Below are 18,310 nucleotides of genomic sequence, written 5' to 3' on the forward strand. Positions count from 1 at the left end.
ACTTAAGTACACTCGGACCCTCTACACTTGATGCCATCCACAAGTGATGAGCGTACTCCCTAGTTGCTGGACTAGGGCAGGCCCTTGCATAATTGCCTCGGGAAGAATGGCAGAAAATGGTTGATGACTCACGTGACAACAACTCCATTTTGGAGATGTTCTGCTAGTTCTGTGGAAATGTCAAGCAGTGACCAATGACTTATTAAAATGAAGACAGCTCATAAATAAGTCATCTTTAGCATCACGGAGGCCAGCATTTTAAAGGTTGGATGCTTATATGGCAGGATTTTAACAAGGAGAAATGACCTGTTAGGAAACAGTCTAAATAGACATCCACACTTCAGAGTTATGCACAAGGATAGAAAGAAAACCGTGTTGCACCTTTTAGAGTATCTTATAGCCACTAACTCCAAGTGCCAAATTGGTTAAAGTGTGCAGATTTGGAATAGCCATTTCTGCGTTCCTACCGATGGTTTCTGCAAGCCTGGCCAAAGCAGTGCTGGGAAGTCAGGTGGGAGTGATCTCACTGGAGAGAAATATTTTTGGATGGGGCAGAGAAGTCCTTGAGGTAAAGGTAATGTTTGTGCAAAGATGAACCTTTCTTCTGTACCTTCAAACATGTCCTTCAGGTGAGACTGCCTGGGATTATTTTTTTCAAAAGTAGTGAAGCTGAGAGGTCGCATTTGATAATTATGGTGACCTCAGCACTTCTCAGGAATTGGCAGATTTTCTTCTTTTTTCATGAACACAGAGAACCAGCAAAGGCCCTGTAGCAAAAGCACTCCTTTGGGATGGGGAAATGGCAGATAATGAGGTCACTTTATGCATAGCGCTTTTCCAGCATCTATACATAAGTAATCGATGTTTGCACGTCACAGAATTAAAAATAGCTGCTTCTCTAACAAGATCAAATGCCATTAGTCATAGGTTTCTATTCTTCCTGGAAACTGCTGGTACTTTATTGCGCTGCACTAGAATGTTGGTCAAATCCCCGATTTAAACCTTGCATCTTATCATCTCTCTGCAAAACAGACATTAAAGAAGTGCTTAACTCTATGCAGTAGGGATGGTGTAGTGAGTGTTAGAGTTATGCCAGCGGCAAGCAGAAGTACGTGAAATGAGAGAGCACGGCCCTTCCAAGTAATTTTGTATTTTTTCTTACAATACGATTTAACAGGATTCAACTATAAAGGCATAAATTTAAACAGAAAAAAGGATTCCATTTTCATTAATCTATTTTAGTGCCAGTAAGTCTCTTCTGAAAGCAGCTTTGGCTGTTACTGACGTACCGGGGACATGAATCCTAGGCCAATTAAATGTCCTGGGGGACAAGAGAAGGTAATTAAAGCTCAAACTTGCGTGCATGGAGTAAGCAGTGGTGGTGGTTTAAGGTTTTAGTGCCTCGCTGCCACAGACTGCAGATATTAAGGAAGAAAAAACAAAACACAAAACATGGCCACTCCACTTCATAAATAATGTGCAAATCTGATTGTCCCACCTCAAAAATGCTAAAGGAGACACATACAAAGGAGACCAAAGATAGGAAACAGTTTCTGAAGAAGAAGTGATGAACTCGAGTGACTGGGTTGTCTAAACCTAACTGCGACAGCCTTCCCGCTGCCAGTTTCAATACGCTGAGCTGACGGAGCCTGAGTGCATGGAAACGGCTCAAGAACATGGTCGGGCAAGCACCCGTGGCTACTTGGAGGAGGAATTGGGGCTGGATGGCTGAGGATGAAGGGAAAAGCAGGACGAAAGTCAGATCAGAGCAGTCTAAAGACTGGTGCGTGGAAGAGAGGCAGCCGGCAGGGATGTGATGGCTTTTTATAAAATTGTGCCTCATAGAGAAGAGTGAAGTAGGAAATGACTGCTCACGATTTCCCATCATTTTTTTGGTGTCCCTGCCAGGAATCAGGCTTTAGGAAGACAAAATGAGTAACTTTGCTGTGCCATGGGTACTTCAGCTGTGCAACTCTTTGCCACTGGATTTTTAGATGATGTTTATAGAAGCGGGTTCAAAGAAGGACTAGTCTGTCTGGGACTGCGGACACAAAGGCACGGCCTGTGTCTCAGGTGGATTGCAGGGAACAGGGAGCGAGACCTGAAGAAAGGGGATATATAAAATGCCCCCTGCATCCTTGCCCTGGGCAGCTTCTCCAAAACATTGGGCTTTTGGGGGGGATCTTCGCTATCACCCGCATCTTCCTGCTTCGCGATTACCTGCTGCCTCCCGCTGGCGATGCTGCCGCCGCCACTCGCGTGCAGGATTAATCCGATTCAGACGAAATTGCTTTTGATGCCAACCTGCTTTTATCAGCAGCTGCGCCTGGCAGCCTGGGCTGTGATCTGAAGCGGCGGGCGGGCGGCTGTGGGGTTTGCCAGGCACGAGTGCCGGCAGCGGCGCAGTCAGTAAACCTGCTTCACTTCACAGCTCGCTTAAAAACCCAGCCTGTCAGGGGAAAGGGAAGGGGAAGCTGAAAGAGGACTGTAGGCCCTCCATTAGTGATGATACTTACAGCCTGCCTCACTACAGAAACATTTAATCCCCCACGAAGGGGACTATGAGGTTTTGCAGGAATATTTCTATTACACACAGCCTGGTGAATCAGAGCCAGACCTGCTGACAGTAACAGGCGATAGGATGACGGCAAATGGCCTCAAGTAGCACCAGGGGAGGTTTAGATTAGATATTAGGAAGATTTTTTACACTGAAAAGATTATCAAACATTGGAACAGGCTGCCCAGGGAAGTGGTGGAGTCACCATCCCTGGAGGTATTTAAAAGACGGGTAGGTGTACTACTTAGAGATATGGTTTAGTGATGGGTTTTGTTAGTGTTAGGTTGATGATTGGACTCGCTGCTCTGAAAGGTCTCTTCCAAGCTAGATAATTCTGTGATTCTGTGACAGTACCTTTGTATTTTAAAGATTTCCTCAGTGAAGACACTCCAGTGGGGACCAGTTTCCTCCGTGTTGCAGCTCATGACAGTGACCAAGGTGTGAATGCTGCCATCACATACTCAATGTTGGAGCACCAACTGGAGTACTTCCAGATCAACCCCAGCACGGGCTGGGTCTACGTGAACCACCTGCTATCCCAGGTAAAGCAGCTCTGCCTGGAACAGCGCAACCTCCGACCCCTCAAATCCATTGCAAAGGGTTAACTGCAGTCTCTTGATTTGTACGAAATGGTTTGCAAATATCCTCAGTCTTCTTTGTTCCACAGACAACGCGCATTAGTCGCTATATCGTAGCAACAGACGGAGGGAACAGAAGCAGCACTGTGGAGCTGACGGTAACTGTCACCAACGCGCTCAGCCAGCCGCCCCGGTGGGAGCAGAGCACGTACTGGGTAACCATCCCCGAAAACACCATTCGTGACACCAAGATAGTGGTATGTTAAAAGTGCAATTATTTCCCTCCCTCTGCTTTCCATTCCAGCTTCTTCCTCTGTTGTGCACTGTCTCCGCGTTAAGAGTGCATGGATGCTCACTTTCCAACCTTACTGCGTTGTGCTCTTTCCTTCCCAACCCTCCCAGCCGCATACCCCGTTAGTGTGTGTCAGGAGTACTGGCTGCAGAATAGGCCAGCGTTTCAGCTGGCAGCAGTTTTCCCAGTGACTTCTTACACCAACGGCCCTCGGGGTGCACTCCTGCAGGCAGCGGCTTCGAATGAGAAGCAAGGCCCATGCCCTGCTGGTGAGGGAAGTCCTTGAGTGTTCCCACCAAGGGCCAGCTCCTCACTCCTCCGTCCTCAGCAGACCGTGCTGCCTGCCTACGTCTTTCCTACAGCTTTTCTCAGTTTAGCACTACAGCATGGAACGGCTGTAGTTTGCTTTGGGCTCTTCTAACCCAAACCAATTCCTTTTTAACCTGTACACACATATTCTTTAAGGATAGTCTCTTCCATAAATTGCCTGATAATTCCTGCCTTGCTCCTCCTGCATGTAATATCCAAGCACTTGCAAAGACCTGCATCAAACCTAAATGTTGTAAAATGAAACTCAGCTCTGTAAAAAGTTTCTTTTTTGTCTGTTATTCAAGTCATACAGGCATGTATGTTCTTGGAGAACGTACATGCGTGTATGTTCTTGCCATCAAACTGAACATTTAACGCTTGCAACCCCGTGCTTCATGAACATATGTGGTGGCTCTTTTCTTCTTCAGACCATCAAAGCCACATCCCCTCTTGGTGATCCCAGGGTTACATATAATCTGGAGGAGGGTCAAGTTCCAGAGACTAACATGCCAGTTCGTTTCTATCTGAAGCCAAACAGAGCTGATGGATCTGCTTCTCTTCTAGTCGCTGAACCACTTGACTTTGAGACAACTAAGTTTTTCACCCTGACAGTCCGGGCACAAAACGTAGCAATGACTCCTTTAGCTTCCTTTACCACTGTGTGTGTGAACGTAACAGGTAAGCTTCGCTGCTGTTAGAACAGCTCTTTCAGAACAATATTCTTGTTATTTTTAGTATTACACCATGAATTAAGGTAACATCCATGAAATGCCAAGCCACCTAAGAATGCTTTGTACATTTCTATACTGTAAAAGGAAGTCATGCAGTTGTTCAAAAGGCCTATTTGAGACGATTTCTAAGTACGATTACCAAATGTGGAAATGTGGTAGCGCAAAAATGGGCTGTCTGAATGTTTATGCAACACTGGTGCTTGCTTTTATAAATGTAATTGGAAAGATTTTCTTTTGATAGGAGGAGAAATCTAGTAAATGTCCTCAAGCTGCTTCAACACAGGACACGAGTGTTCCTGGAAATATTCTGTGCTATAAAAAGAGAAACATCCCAGACAGATTGGGTTTGTGTTTGATATCTCTTTAGGGTTTTTTGTTATATTCAGAATTTTCTATTGAACACCGAGATTAAAACTCTAGAAATGAAAATGCAAAGGTCCTTACAATAGGTGCAATTTTCAAAAATTTGATCTAACCCTCCTTATAGTAGGATCTTTTTGTAAGGCTCTACTCCTGAAGATCCACATAAAACCAGAAATCTGATTTTAATCCCTGCTTTTTGAGGCACTAGTGGAGTTACTTTTGATACATAGACATTTAGACGAAAATATGAATAAGTGAAGTCTCCAGCAAAACCATTTTTCTCGCTCACCACCACGGAAATGAGAGACCGAAGTGGTAATTTGAATGGAATTCCATCTTCCCTGCTTCACTTCAGCACAGTATTGCCCAGTCTTCCACAGTCCACCAATGCAAAAACCCTTCAGGTTTGTAGAGCAAGAGTGCTTCAGGTCAGGGTCTGAACCTCATTGTAGATTATGGACCCTGTCCCAAAAGATTTTTCCTATAGTGCAGTTATTGGTATCAGAATTTGGCAGAAACTTCATTTTGCTCACAAGCAAAAATCCTTTTTCAGTAACTTAGTATTTCATGCAAAAAAAGGTTTACACACGCGTGAATGTATTAGTGGGAGAAAAAAGCAAGTTGAACACCTTTAACAGAGAAATAACCACCAGGAAGTTTCATATGCGGAATCATCCTTTATTTATGCACAAGCACACAGAAAAGGAAATCTTTTATAGCTTCTCATTTTCCTGACCTTGCTCAGTGAATTTGCTAAAACTTATTTCTAACAAGACATATTCTCTTCTATAAAATAGGGAGGAAAAGCCTGTTAGAAAAGACGTTTTCACAGACAATTATGCATATAAGAAAGAAAGAATATTGGGATTTACGGGAGCCCACACAGACAACTTAAAAAAAAAAAAAAAAGTAATTTAAGACATTGGTTCTGCAAATAAACGAATGGAGTCACGTGGCAGTAGTAAAACTAAATTTGTGCTTAAGGGTTTGCAGAATGAGATATTAAGAATTTTTTCTGCTCTTCATAAAGACAGATGGATCTGAGGAACTGTCATTACAGCTCCTCTGTTTTGGCACCGTGCCACAACACAGGAAAATGGCTTTCTTAAAATGTGGCTGTTAAACTGTGAAAAGTGCGAAAAGATGTAGGGGACTACACAGCATTTCTGAGTTTAGCCGTCTCACAGACGAAGAGGAGCACCAGACTGATTTGTCGTGGTTGAGCAGGAGGACGTGACTCCAGAGCAGTTTAAACAGCTCTGAGTCAGGGCTGGCATAGCTCTCCTGCCTGTCCCTTGTGCTCACCCGGTCCTACACAGCAGTTTTAGGGAGAAAACAGTCAGAAACTGGCCCTTCAAAGCACTCAACATATTTTTTCCAGTTTAGGTCTCTACAGGAGTCAGGCAAGGAAAACCAGCAAGACCAGCACTGATATAAGCTTAATGTGGCTTTGCCTTGTGCCTAATCTGACCTGGCTGCAGATGGCTGTGACCAGGGCAGCCCTTCCTTTCCTTCACCTGGATGATCCCACCATGTCCCTTGCGTTGGATCTGGTGATTCCACAGCTGCAGAGCGTGGAATCTCAGATCTCAGCTAGCCTTTTTCTCTCCAGAAAGTCGTCTCTCTCAGAGCAACGCAATGAGCGCTGTCGACATGGGGCCACCTAATCCAGCTCATGGGAAGGGGGATCCCATGGCTTAGAGCAGGATGACAAGGATGGGAAGATCAGCATGCTTCCTTTGGACATGGGCCAGTAGTTAGATGAGGGGAGGCTAATGTGCAACTGCATCCTAAATAATCATTAGGTCCTACAGCTTAACATAACTCTGGCTATACTGCCATGCAAAGGCCAGGAAAGACTGTTTTACACATGTTCTTGTCAACTCTATAGACTCTGCAGTTTTAATTTCCATTGCATGTTAATCAGCCCTTAATAAAATGCTGAAATTAACTACTACTGTAGATAACCAGCTCTTGGCAGGCTGTGGATGAAAGGCCTCCTGGTGCTGGTATTCATGGACTTACTATGAGAAGATCGCTGGTCAAATCATTAGCTACTATCTTACCTGAAATTAGGCCACCGTGTCCCAGAAATTGCTCAATGTCTATAAAATGCCTCCTGACAGTTGCCATGAAAATGGGAAGACCCAAAGCAGGATTACTTCTTACTATGAACAATGCGAGTTCTTTCTCCAAGCAAAATTAAGACTGTGGAAAAAAATACAGTAAAAAAAAATATTTCTTCAAACATTTTCTTACTGTGGTCCCCATCACCTCCTTTTGCAGATGTCAATGACAATGTTCCGTTCTTCGTGTCTTCTAACTACGAGGTGTCTGTGCCAGAAGGAGCTGATGTTGGCACATCTGTGGTTCGGGTGTTAGCTACGGACTTGGATTCTGGCTTACATGGAGAGGTTTGACCTTACATCCAATTCTTTTCCTCCCAATAGGCAAGTTTTAGTATTGTAATCAGTGAGAGTGCGCAGACAGCAGATGACAGGGTAATGAGCCACAAACACTTCTTACAGCACTTGTCAAGCATTTGTCTAGCATATGCCTGATGTGCACAATATGGGATGTAGGCACACAATATGCTGTTCACGATCGTTGGGATCCTGCATCATAGCAGCTCATCCTGATCCAGCAACCGTGACAAAGAACTGCTGCGTAATTCTCAGGGTTGCTCCCAGGACAAGACAAGTGGAGGTGGCTGCAGAACATGTTTCCAAACTCTTTCCTCCTCAGCTCATTATTTAATTGACCATCAGTCATTATGGTCAGTTAAACACAGCCGTTTAAATATGGTCAATTAAAAAAAGTTTCATTCCACCATCATTGGTCAAATGGTTGGTCAAACCAATATTTAACCATCATTGTCATAATGACCCAACCCTAGGAAAAAGCAGTGTTATGAAGGAAACTGCTTATTTTCTGTGCATTTTCCTGAGCCTTTTCCGAAAATCCTACTAGCTCTTCTGGGAGGGAACTCTGGCCAGTAGAGATCTGCTGTTCTGTAATTGTCATTTTGCAACTGCTGAAGAGCAACCTGTGTGATAGAACCGCCTGGTGGTGCTCTGGGCATGACTTGGGGGTAAGGGTGGAAATGTTTTTTTCAGAACAGGAAGCCAAACCTTTGTTAAAGTGAAAAATGTGGATAGCTTTCATCAGTGGAGGTTTTAATTCGCTCAGTCCTGTTGAACGAGACCCAAACTCTCAGTTAGCCCCATTTTTTTTTGAGATCAGAAGCACAGTGGGTTGCTAGAAGCTGGGCAGACACCAGGGAAGATTTCATTCCATACGATCTCTGTCCTTCTGTTATTCATTATCTTTCTTAACTGCTCCTACTGGACACTGTTGGAGATTAGATACTGGGCTTGATGGGCCTCGATACCGCTGGTACAGATGTTCTTCTGTTTGAGAATTCTGTTTTTTTTATATCAAAGTGGGCAAAAGACTTAGAAAAATTATGAGCAGATGAACTGTCTTTTCTCAGAGTGTTGCTACTTTGCAGACAGAGTCAGGAGGCTACTGGGGAAGGGGGAGGTCACAGCACTTGGTCATAAAAGTGAAAGTGGAAAAGTGGAAACTCTTAACTATTTCCTTTTTAGGTTCACTACTTAATATTGAAAGATGTTAGTGAGGATTACCAGTTCTTCACCATTGAGCCTGAGACAGGAATTATTTCCACCCATGCATCTTTTGACAGAGAGAAAAGAGCCTCTTACTTGATTGAAGTTCAGTCTCAGGACTCTTCAGAATCTGCTAGACCTGGTGTTCATGGGCAGCCCAACACAGGTAAAACTAGTAAGGAATTATATATTGGGTAAAAGATATCAGAGATTGGGTTCCTTAACTTTTTCTAGCCTTGGGGGATATGTGAGCTGTCTGGAATATGACAAGGTATTCCACCTCTGCCATTTCTAGTCTGCATGTTCCTCTTGCATCTCCTTCTTAGACACAGCCTATGTAAGGATTTTTGTCAGTGATGTGAATGACAACGCTCCGGCATTTCCTCGGTCAGTGTACGAGGTCAGCATAGATGAGGACAGGGATGTTGGAAGTCCTGTTGTGACAGCAACAGCAGATGATGAAGATGAGGGTGAGTGGACCCTGCATGTCTTTCTAAGTCCTCTTAGTATTACTGCGTGTTGTGTGTAGGGCTATTTCCTTCACGGGCAAACAAATCTCTGCATTCAGGAGATGATTAAGCCTTTCAAGCATTTGTAAAAGTGAGGAGAGAAGTTCTGGGAACATGGGAGCATTTTCTTTTATTAAGTGCAAACGTTTACAGTGCAAAGTTAGAGCTAGCTGGCAATCTCTTTGGGGCAGAATGAAATCACCTGGAGTCACAACCCTGCTGTAACTTTACAAGAGGTAACATAAAAACTCACTCAGTCTTGAGCATGTGCATACTTTTTGCTGGCTCCTGTGCTTTCCAGATCTCGCCGGGAGTCAGTTTTACGTATGACTATTGCAAGAAAACCAAACCTGTGTGCTTTTTGGTGAGTTAATGGGTCGAATATGCTTGTGGAAGAATCTGATAAACAGTGGAAAAAGTGGGATGACATGGCCAGAAATGGAGGCAGGGAGAAGGCAGGAATAAGGCAGGAAACAAGGGAAAATCAGACCTTCTTTTTGGGCTCACACTTATATCAGCTCTGATGGTGTCAAACTTCTACAGTGTGGTGAGACCAGATGGGCTGAGCCAGTCCAACAGCATGCACCACCAGTCAGTTCCTGGTCTTGCTTCTGCTGCAGCTTTTTGGCTCCTTTCAAGAGTTGGTCCAGCTCGACTTGCTGGAGAAAAACAAACCCATTGAAAAAAAGGCGGCAAGCTGGTGCGTTGGCGACAGAGCCCAAATGAGCACCAGAGGAGTGTGTTTCTGGGACCAGGTGAGAGTTGACCATTCCTTTCAGTGGCAGTTGTGTAATGCCTGTGCCTCTTGGTGCCCAAGATGAAGAAGTAAAGAGGCCGTTTAAAACCGGCTGCTGGCACTTGAGGGAGTTTGGCAAAAGTGACTAGCAAGTGATGCTCAAGCTCATGCTGTAAAGGCAGTCAAGTTCTTCCAAGCAGTAATGTTGAGCACAGCCTTTTCACTTTCTTGCCATCCATGTTGCTCTAGCTTTCTCATCCACAGTTGACTCACAACTTAAAATGCTGAAAGTTCTTTCTACTCCTAACCGTTCACCTATTTAACTTGGGAAATGACTTTCTGTTATGAGGTGCACTGTCAAGTATTTTTTTTTCCTTTTCAAGTAAGTAAACATGAAGCACAAAACGAATTGTTGATTTTTTTTTTTTGTTCCTAAACGTTTTTCAGCAATCAAACAACTGCTATTGTACAGGTGGAATGTTATTCTGAGATGAATTCTTGCTCAAAATAGAGGATGACTGATATTTTAGCACCACCCAGTGGTTAAAAAAAAGTTCAGGAGTATTGGCATTTGAAACGGGAGGCTTAGGAAACATTGAGCAAAAATAGCTTCTAGTATTTTAATAGTATGTTACTTTTTACGATCGGCAAATAAATGCACAATAAACTAGAGGCACACCATTCTTTCATTATAAATAAACAGATGCTTGTCTGTGACTTGTCAATATAAATTCAGACTTAACCCCCAATCTACCATAGACAAACACGTCAAATGACATACACGGATCATTCTGTTTGTGGCTGGGGCTGTGTCTTGTCTCCCACACACAGTGTAAAAGTCTGGGCAAATAAGGTTTCTCTTGGATACATGTCCACTGTGTGTATCTGGACCGAGCACTCAGAGAGCGGACAGGCAGCGGTTGTTTGCTTTCTCTTGTAGGTGCAAATGCCAAACTCAGGTATCAGATCACATCAGGAAATGCAAAAGGAGTTTTTGATGTGGAACCTGAGGTTGGAACTGTCTTCATTGCTCAGCCTCTGGATTATGAACAAGAACATCATTACGAGCTCCGGCTTGTAGCTTCTGATGGAAAATGGGAAAATCACACGCTTATCATCATCAATGTTGTCAATAAAAATGACGAAGCACCAGTCTTCACTCAGAACGAATACCAGGGCAGTGTCTTGGAGGAGCTCACAGATCTGCCTGTTCTTGTCCTAAAGGTAAAGCAGTTTGCACAAAGCAGGGCTGACTTTTTGTTCAGCACAATCCCATCTGTCTACACAAATCCAAAAAGATTTTGATTTCTTTAGGGTGGGTGAGCCCTGATATTAGGATTTATCTATCAACATTCTGTAAAGAAGAGAATAAAGAAAGCCTGGTTGAATTTTCATGATGGACTTACTCCCTTGACCAGCATAAATGACTTGATGATCTTAAGGGTCTTTTCCAACCTAAATAATTTTATGATTCTATGATTCTAAATGTTAAAAAATTTGATGTCTTTCCTTTACAAAGCAGAGATAGATAGCATATTTTGAGTAACTGTATAAGCATAGCGGGGCTGGCACATGTACCTCACGCATTTAAGTCACAAACTCTTTGGCTACATTTATACAACCAAATAAACATTACTAGGGATGGTTCTTTTACTCTGGAACTCAATCATAGAACAGCTTGGATTGGAAGGAACATTTAAAGGTCACCTAGTCCAACTCCCTGCAGTAAGCAGAGACATCTTCAACTAGATCAGGTTGCTCAGAGCCCCGTCCAACCTGACCTTGAATGTTTCCAGGGATGGGGCATCTACCACCTCTCTGGGCAACCTGTTCCAGTTTTTCACCACCCTCATTATAAAATGTTTCTTCCTTATATCTAGTCTAAATCTACTGTCTTTTAGTTTAAAACCATTACCCCTTGTCCTGTTGCAACAGGCCCTGCTAAAAGTCTGTCCTCATCTTTATTATAAGCTCCCTATAGGTACTGAAAGGCCACAATAAGGTCTCCCTGGAGCCTTCTCTTCTCCAGGCTGAACAACCCCAACTCTCTCAGCCTGTCCTCATAGCAGAGGTGCTCCAGCGCTCTGATCATTTTTGTGGCCCTCCTCTGGATGTGCTCCAACAGGTCGATGTCTTTCCTGTGCTGAGGGCTCCAGTGCTGGACACAGTACTCCAGGTGGGGTCTCATGAGAGTGGAGTAGAGGGGCAGAGTCACCTCCCTTGACCTGCTGGGCATGCTTCTTTTGATGCAGGCCAAGTTGCATCAAAATACAGTTGGCTTTCTGGCCTGTGAGTGCGCATTGCCGGCTCATGTCCAGCTTTTCATCTCCCCCAAGTCCTTCTCAGCAGGGCTGCTCTCAATCCCTTCATCCCCCAGCCTGTATTGGTATCAAGAGTTGCCCCAACCCAGGTGTGGGACCCTGCACTTGGCCTTGTTGAACCTCATGAGGTTCACATGGGCCCACTTCTTGAGCTTGTCCAGGTCCCTCTGAAAGGCATCTCATCCCTCCGGCATGTCAACTGCACCACTCAGCTTGGTGTCATCTGCAAATGTGCCAAGGGTGTACTTGATCCCACTGTCTATGTCATTGATAAAGATACTAAACAGTACCGGTCCCAGGACAAACCCCTGAGGGACAGCACTTGACATCGATCTCCATCTAGACATTGAGCTATTGAGCACTACCCTCTGGATGTGACCTTCCAACCAATTCCTTAGCCACCGAACAGTCCACCCATCAAATCCATATCTCTCCAATTTAGTGAGAAGGATGTTGTGGGGGACTGTGTCAAAGGCCTTGCAGAAGTCCAGACAGAAGATATCTCTAGCTCTTCCCTTGTCCACTGATGTAGTCACTCCATCATAGAAAGCCACTAGGTTGGTCAAGCAGGACTTCCCCTTGGTGAAGCCATGCTGGCTGTCTCGAATCACCTCCCTGCCCTTCATGTGCCTTAGCATAGCTTCTGGGAGGATCTGTTCCATGATCTTCCCAGGCACAGTGAGGCTGACAGGTCAGTAGTTCCCAGGGTCCTCCTTTCTACCCTTTTCAAAAATGTGTGCAATGTTTCCCTTTTTCCAGTCATCAGGGATTTCACCTGACTGCCATGACTTTCCAAATATCATGGAAAGTGGCTTGGCAACTACATCAGCCAGTTCCCTCAGGACTCTGGGATGCATCTTATCAGGTCCCATAGACTTGTGTACATTCAGGTTCCTCAGGTGGTCACGAACCTGATCTTCTCTTACAGTGGGAGGGACTTTTCTCCCCCAGTCCCCGCCTTGTGGTGCATCCACTCGAGAGGTGTGGGGAGAGAAGCTGCCAATGAAGACTGAGGCAAAAAAGTTCTTGAGTACATCAGCCTTTTCCTTGTCCATTGTTACCAGTTTGACAATCTTGCTTATTGGGGACTGCATGCTTTCTTTAACCTTACTTTTCTGGCTGACATACCTTGTAGAAGCCCCTCTTACTATTCTTTGCATCCCTTCCCAAGTTCAGCTCCAGCTGCGCTTTGGTCTTCCTGACCCCATCCCTACACAACCAGGCAGCGTCCCTATAGTCTTCCCAGGATACCTGTCCCTGCTTCCCCTGCCTGTGCATTTTCTTCTTGCCCTTTAGTTTGACCAGCGGGTCTCAAATCAGCCATGCCGGTCTCTTGCCCCCCTTTTCTGATTTGTTGCACCTGGGGGTCGAGAACTCTTGTGCTCTGTGGAAAGCATCCTTAAAGATCTGCCAGCTCTGTTCTGCCCCCTTGTCCCTGAGGGCAGTTTCCCAGGGGATCCTATTGACTACCTTCTTGAAAGTTGGAATTTTGCTTTCCTAAAATTTAGGGTTCTGACTTTACTCTTTGCCTGACCCACGTTCCTCAGGACTGCGAATGCCACCAGTGTGTGATCATTGCAGCCCAGGCTGCCTCCGATCTTGACATCACTGATGAGCTCACGTGCGTTGGTGACAATCAGGTCCTGTATCGCATCGCCTTGGTAAGGCTGTCTATTAGCTGTCTATTAGCTGTCTTAAGAAGTTATACTTAATGCTCTCCATGAGTCTCCTGGACTGCCTGCAGCATTCCATGCTACTTTTCCAGCAGATGTCAGGGTGGTTGAAGTCCCCCAGCAGGACAAGAGCGTGCAAGCACAATGCCTCCTGTAGCTGGAGCAAGAAGCCTTCATCAATAGGCTCCCCTTGATCAGGCAACCTGTAATAGACACCAACCACAAGGTTCCCTTTGTTGCCTCGGTCTCCAATTCTCACCCATAAGCTTTCAGCTTGCTCGTGGCTATTCTTCAGAGACGGCTCTTCACACTCTATCCATTTCTTGATGTAGAGAGCAATGCCTCCACCCCTCCTTCCTTGTCTGTCCCTTCTTAACAGCCTGTAGCCGTCGATAGCCTTGCTCCAGTGAAGGGATTCGTCCCACCAAGTTTCAGTAATCACAACTAGGTTGTAGCTTTCTATCAGCACGGTGGTTTCCAGCTTCTCCTGTTTGTTGCCCACGCCGCATGCAGTGGTGTAGAGGCACTTCAGCTGGGCTGTTGGCTGTGTCATCTTCTTAAGAGGAACACCCCTTAATTCCTTTGGGGTATTTCAGTGGTGTATCCCTCTTGGCTCCTGTTACCTCAGAATTCCCTGGCTCATCTCTGTAAGACTTCAGGTGTGCTGCAGTTTAGCCAGCATGTTTCAGAGCAACAGGCTGAGGGCCCTCGGTAGCACGCCGTCCCTCTAACCCTGGCATGTCAAATCATCTTCATTGTTTTGTTGTTAGAGCAGTCCCTGGCATGAGGACTGCTTGGTTGGCCCAACTAGCAGTCTCCCAAACAATCCCTGGATGCAAATCAGGCATTTCTCTCCGGCCTGTGCAGATAATCAGCTTGGATATATGGCCACCCTGTTTTCGCAGCCTTCTGTTCACTCAGAGAGAAAGAGCCCCTGTTTGCCTTTGTATTCCAGCTCCAAAGAGTTTCACACAAGAAACATTTGCTCAGTAGATCTGTTATTACTTCCCCTTGGTTCTTCCTGCTGTTATTTCCTCTTTCCAAAATATACTGGGAAGTGAAATATATTAGTCTGTCTAAATGTGTTCTTTTTATTTCTCTAGGCTGTGCATGTTGTTTATTGAAAGGGTATTTGACCTGAATGGCTCAAACCAATAGATGTTTGCTGGTAAAATGCATGCTATTTATTTAGTCTGTACAATACCAACTGCCATCAGTAAAAGAATAGTGATTTACCCTTTTCTTTTACATAAACACGTACCTGCTGTGGCTTGTTCCAGGTTTCTGCAACAGACCCCGACCAAGCGGCTGACCAAAATGCCATTAACTATTCCCTGCACGGACAGGGAGCCAGCAGTGAATTCAGCATCAATGAGAACACAGGCGAGATCAGTGCAAATAGAAGGTTAGACCGTGAGAAGCGATCAGCGTGGCGCTTTCTTGTTCTTGCAACGGATGAGAGCGGAGAGGGACTGACTGGCTTTGCAGATGTGATCATAGAAGTGAGGGACGTGAATGACAACGCACCCCTTTTCCTCTGTGTGCTGGATGGCTGTTTCATGGGCCACGTCCCTGAGGATTCTCCGGCAGACACTCCTGTCATGGAAATGAGCGCAGTGGACCTCGATGACCCAAAGGCTGGTACGAATGCTGTACTAACATACAGCATCATTCGGAATGTCCAAAATGAAATTAATCTGAACTTGTTCTCAATTGACTCAGTTAGCGGCACCATCTCTACAGTGCTCGGGTCCCTGGATCGGGAGAAGGAAGACAGGTACCTAGTAGTGGTTGAGGCCAGAGATGGAGGAGGGCTTACTGGTACAGGCACTGCCACTATTTTGGTGACTGATGTAAACGATCATGCTCCAGTCTTCCTACAAAGGATCTACACTGCATTTGTCTCCGAGGATGCGAGTATTAACACTGAGGTTGCAGTGGTGTCCGCTGTGGACAGAGATGAGGGAGAAAATGCCATGGTGTCATTCAGCATCCTTGATGGGGACAACGACCGCAAGTTCTCGATAGAGACAGACGAAGTCAACAACTGTGGGTTTATCAAGCTACGGAAGCGGATTGACTTTGAGAAACCTCATGAGAGAGTGTTCAATTTGACCCTGAAAGCAGAGGACATGGATTTTTTCAGCATCGCTCACTGCGTGATCTATGTGGAGGACTCCAATGACCATGCTCCTGTCTTCTACCCCCAGTTCTATGAAGTGGCTGCATTGGAGGAAGATGTGCCTGTTGGCACCAAAGTTGTTCAGGTTTCCGCTGTTGACTTGGATTCTGGCCTGAATGGAAGGTTTTCTTTCCAGCTGCTAAACAAGTCAGACCCAGGTGGCCAGTTCTCTGTGGCTAGTGATGGGTGGGTGATGGTTGCAGGACCGCTGGATCATGAGACAGTGACACAGTACCAGCTTATTGTCATTGCCACTGATATGGGGCAGCCCCCACTGGCTGGCAGTGCCACTGTTTTAGTGACGCTGCAGGACGTAAATGACAACGGGCCAGAGTTTGAGGCTCATTATAACCCAGTGGTCTGGGAAAACACAGCTTCTCCACAGGCTGTCCAAATGAACGAGACCTCTACTTTGCTGTATGCTAAGGACCGAGACACTGCTGCTAACGGAGCACCTTTCTCCTTTCACCTTCTCAGTGATTTCGATAGTCTGACTAACTTCAACTTGCAGGACTTCCACAATGGAAGTGCCTTGCTCACCGCGCTGCGTACCTTTGACAGGGAAGTGCACAAGGTGTTCTACCTGCCCATCCTGATCACAGACAGCGGGATCCCACCGATGAGCTCCACCAACACACTCACTGTAAATATCGGGGACCAAAATGACCATCCGCATTCTGCTGGCTACATGGAATGTCTCATTTACAGCTATGATGGTAAATCACTCCCTGATGCTTGCTTCCAAGCCTGACAGTAAGGCCAAAGGAGGAGCTGTGAGATTCACAAGAGGACTCTGTCCTGTTCCACATAAGCTAAGATCTTAGTAGAGGTGCTACTGAAGTTTGCTTAAGCCCCACCAGAGAGCAGTAGGTGTGTGGAGCACAGGACGCTGGGCCACTTGGTTTGTGGAAGAAACTGAGCCAGCCTTGAAGGACGAGCACAGCTGCTATTCTATGCACATTTCTATCAAACTTGAGTAATGGTCTTATTTTCAGATGCAGTTTTCCAGCAGCATTAACATTTCAGGGGGAAAAAAAATACCAAAATTCATAACGTTGCTGAGAAGTGATGAGTCTGAATGCTGTGAACCTCCTTCCTCCTCTTTAAACCTTTTTACTCCTCCAGACTACATTAAGTTTCAGTGAATACTCTTAGGTTGAACTCATGTTCATGCCTGAGACATTCACATAAGCCTTCAGCTGACAACTGCTGTTATGGGGGAATTTTCTGTGAATGGTGGCTGCAGGCAGTGTGAGAGAGGCCACTTTTCCCTTCTTCCTTTGGCGATTAGCTAGCTGTTATCTCGTGATCCAGTGTCCCCACATACTAAGCCCAACAGCGAAATAAACCACATGGGTAAAAAGATTTTGGGATGCTTGCATCCACATAAGCTCAGGTCGTTCCTTCCTCTTCTACTCTGCAGTGTATCCTGTGGTTTGATAGCACGTTGCCTGTGGGCACACTAGAAGCTACTTCTGTATAGATGCTGTTGACCATTTGTTTGTACTGAAGCGTTGTTCTGCCTGTGTGTGCGCACTTTCAAGATCATCTTATTGTAAAGTTGAAACCAAGTCTTTTTGCTATTTGCTGAGAAACTCTGCTTGTAGCCTAAGTACCAGATCTTTTCATTAAACCTGAGTTCCCTTTTAGTTTCCTCTTTAAAGGCTAAACTCATCTGTGCTATTTAATTTCTGGGAGGGACTATTCAAGTCTTAGACCTTTGGTCATTTAAAATATAAAGAGACAGAATCAGAAGGCTACTATCATGTTGTATGTTACATTCACATAATGTGGGAGTCAAACACCAGGGCATCCTGTATACTGTCTCCTGCAAAATACCCAATGAATGTAGCCATGGTTGCAGGAGAGGTACAGTTTTCTCTGCTTTTTGCATGCAGTCCCTCAGTTGTCAGGGTTTGTGCTGTTCCCTTTCACAAGGCTAAGTCCCACATTTTTTCCTCTTCTTTCTGTATCCTTGATTCTTTACCCCGTAGATATATGAATCCGGATACCTGTGGATCTTTCCTCCAGAAATAGCTTTTGTAAAACAAAAAAATGCTAATTTGTGAGCTTTGCTGAGAGGATGCAGACCCAGCTGCTTTCTATCTCACCCCAAAGTCTCACCATCTACTCAAAATAAGCATGGTTACTGTGTTTTGGGCATTCTCTCTATCTTGCTGTCATTTTCTCCAAATTGCTCTTGTTTTTTGCCTTTATAACCCAGTCAGCATTTTGGTTGTTTATCCTGCCCAAACCCCAATCCCTGTCTAAACCACTCTGTAAGTTGGTTGGATACTGCAGCCAAAATAGTGAAAATGAGTGATTCCGATGTTTCTAAATACCTTGTACATCTTTCCTCAGAGGTGCTTGTCTTTTTTTCCTTCTCATCTGCTTTTCATTGCAGCCACCTGTTGAATTAAATATATGTAG

General features: G+C 45.1%; 1 protein-coding gene across 1 annotated transcript in view; it reads left to right on the forward strand.

Moving 5' to 3' along the window:
* Nucleotides 1–18,310, forward strand: part of LOC134512132 (neural-cadherin-like) — a 61,734-nt gene that overhangs the window by 26,086 nt on the left and 17,338 nt on the right. The window contains exons 11-18 of the mRNA XM_063327211.1: nucleotides 2,927–3,099; nucleotides 3,225–3,392; nucleotides 4,165–4,414; nucleotides 7,117–7,244; nucleotides 8,439–8,625; nucleotides 8,786–8,929; nucleotides 10,645–10,928; nucleotides 14,979–16,596. Of these exons, the coding sequence (XP_063183281.1) occupies nucleotides 2,927–3,099; nucleotides 3,225–3,392; nucleotides 4,165–4,414; nucleotides 7,117–7,244; nucleotides 8,439–8,625; nucleotides 8,786–8,929; nucleotides 10,645–10,928; nucleotides 14,979–16,596 (2,952 nt within the window). The remainder of the gene's footprint in view (nucleotides 1–2,926; nucleotides 3,100–3,224; nucleotides 3,393–4,164; nucleotides 4,415–7,116; nucleotides 7,245–8,438; nucleotides 8,626–8,785; nucleotides 8,930–10,644; nucleotides 10,929–14,978; nucleotides 16,597–18,310) is intronic.

This window comes from Chroicocephalus ridibundus, chromosome 2 (assembly GCF_963924245.1).
Source record: "Chroicocephalus ridibundus chromosome 2, bChrRid1.1, whole genome shotgun sequence".
Taxonomy (NCBI): domain Eukaryota; kingdom Metazoa; phylum Chordata; class Aves; order Charadriiformes; family Laridae; genus Chroicocephalus; species Chroicocephalus ridibundus.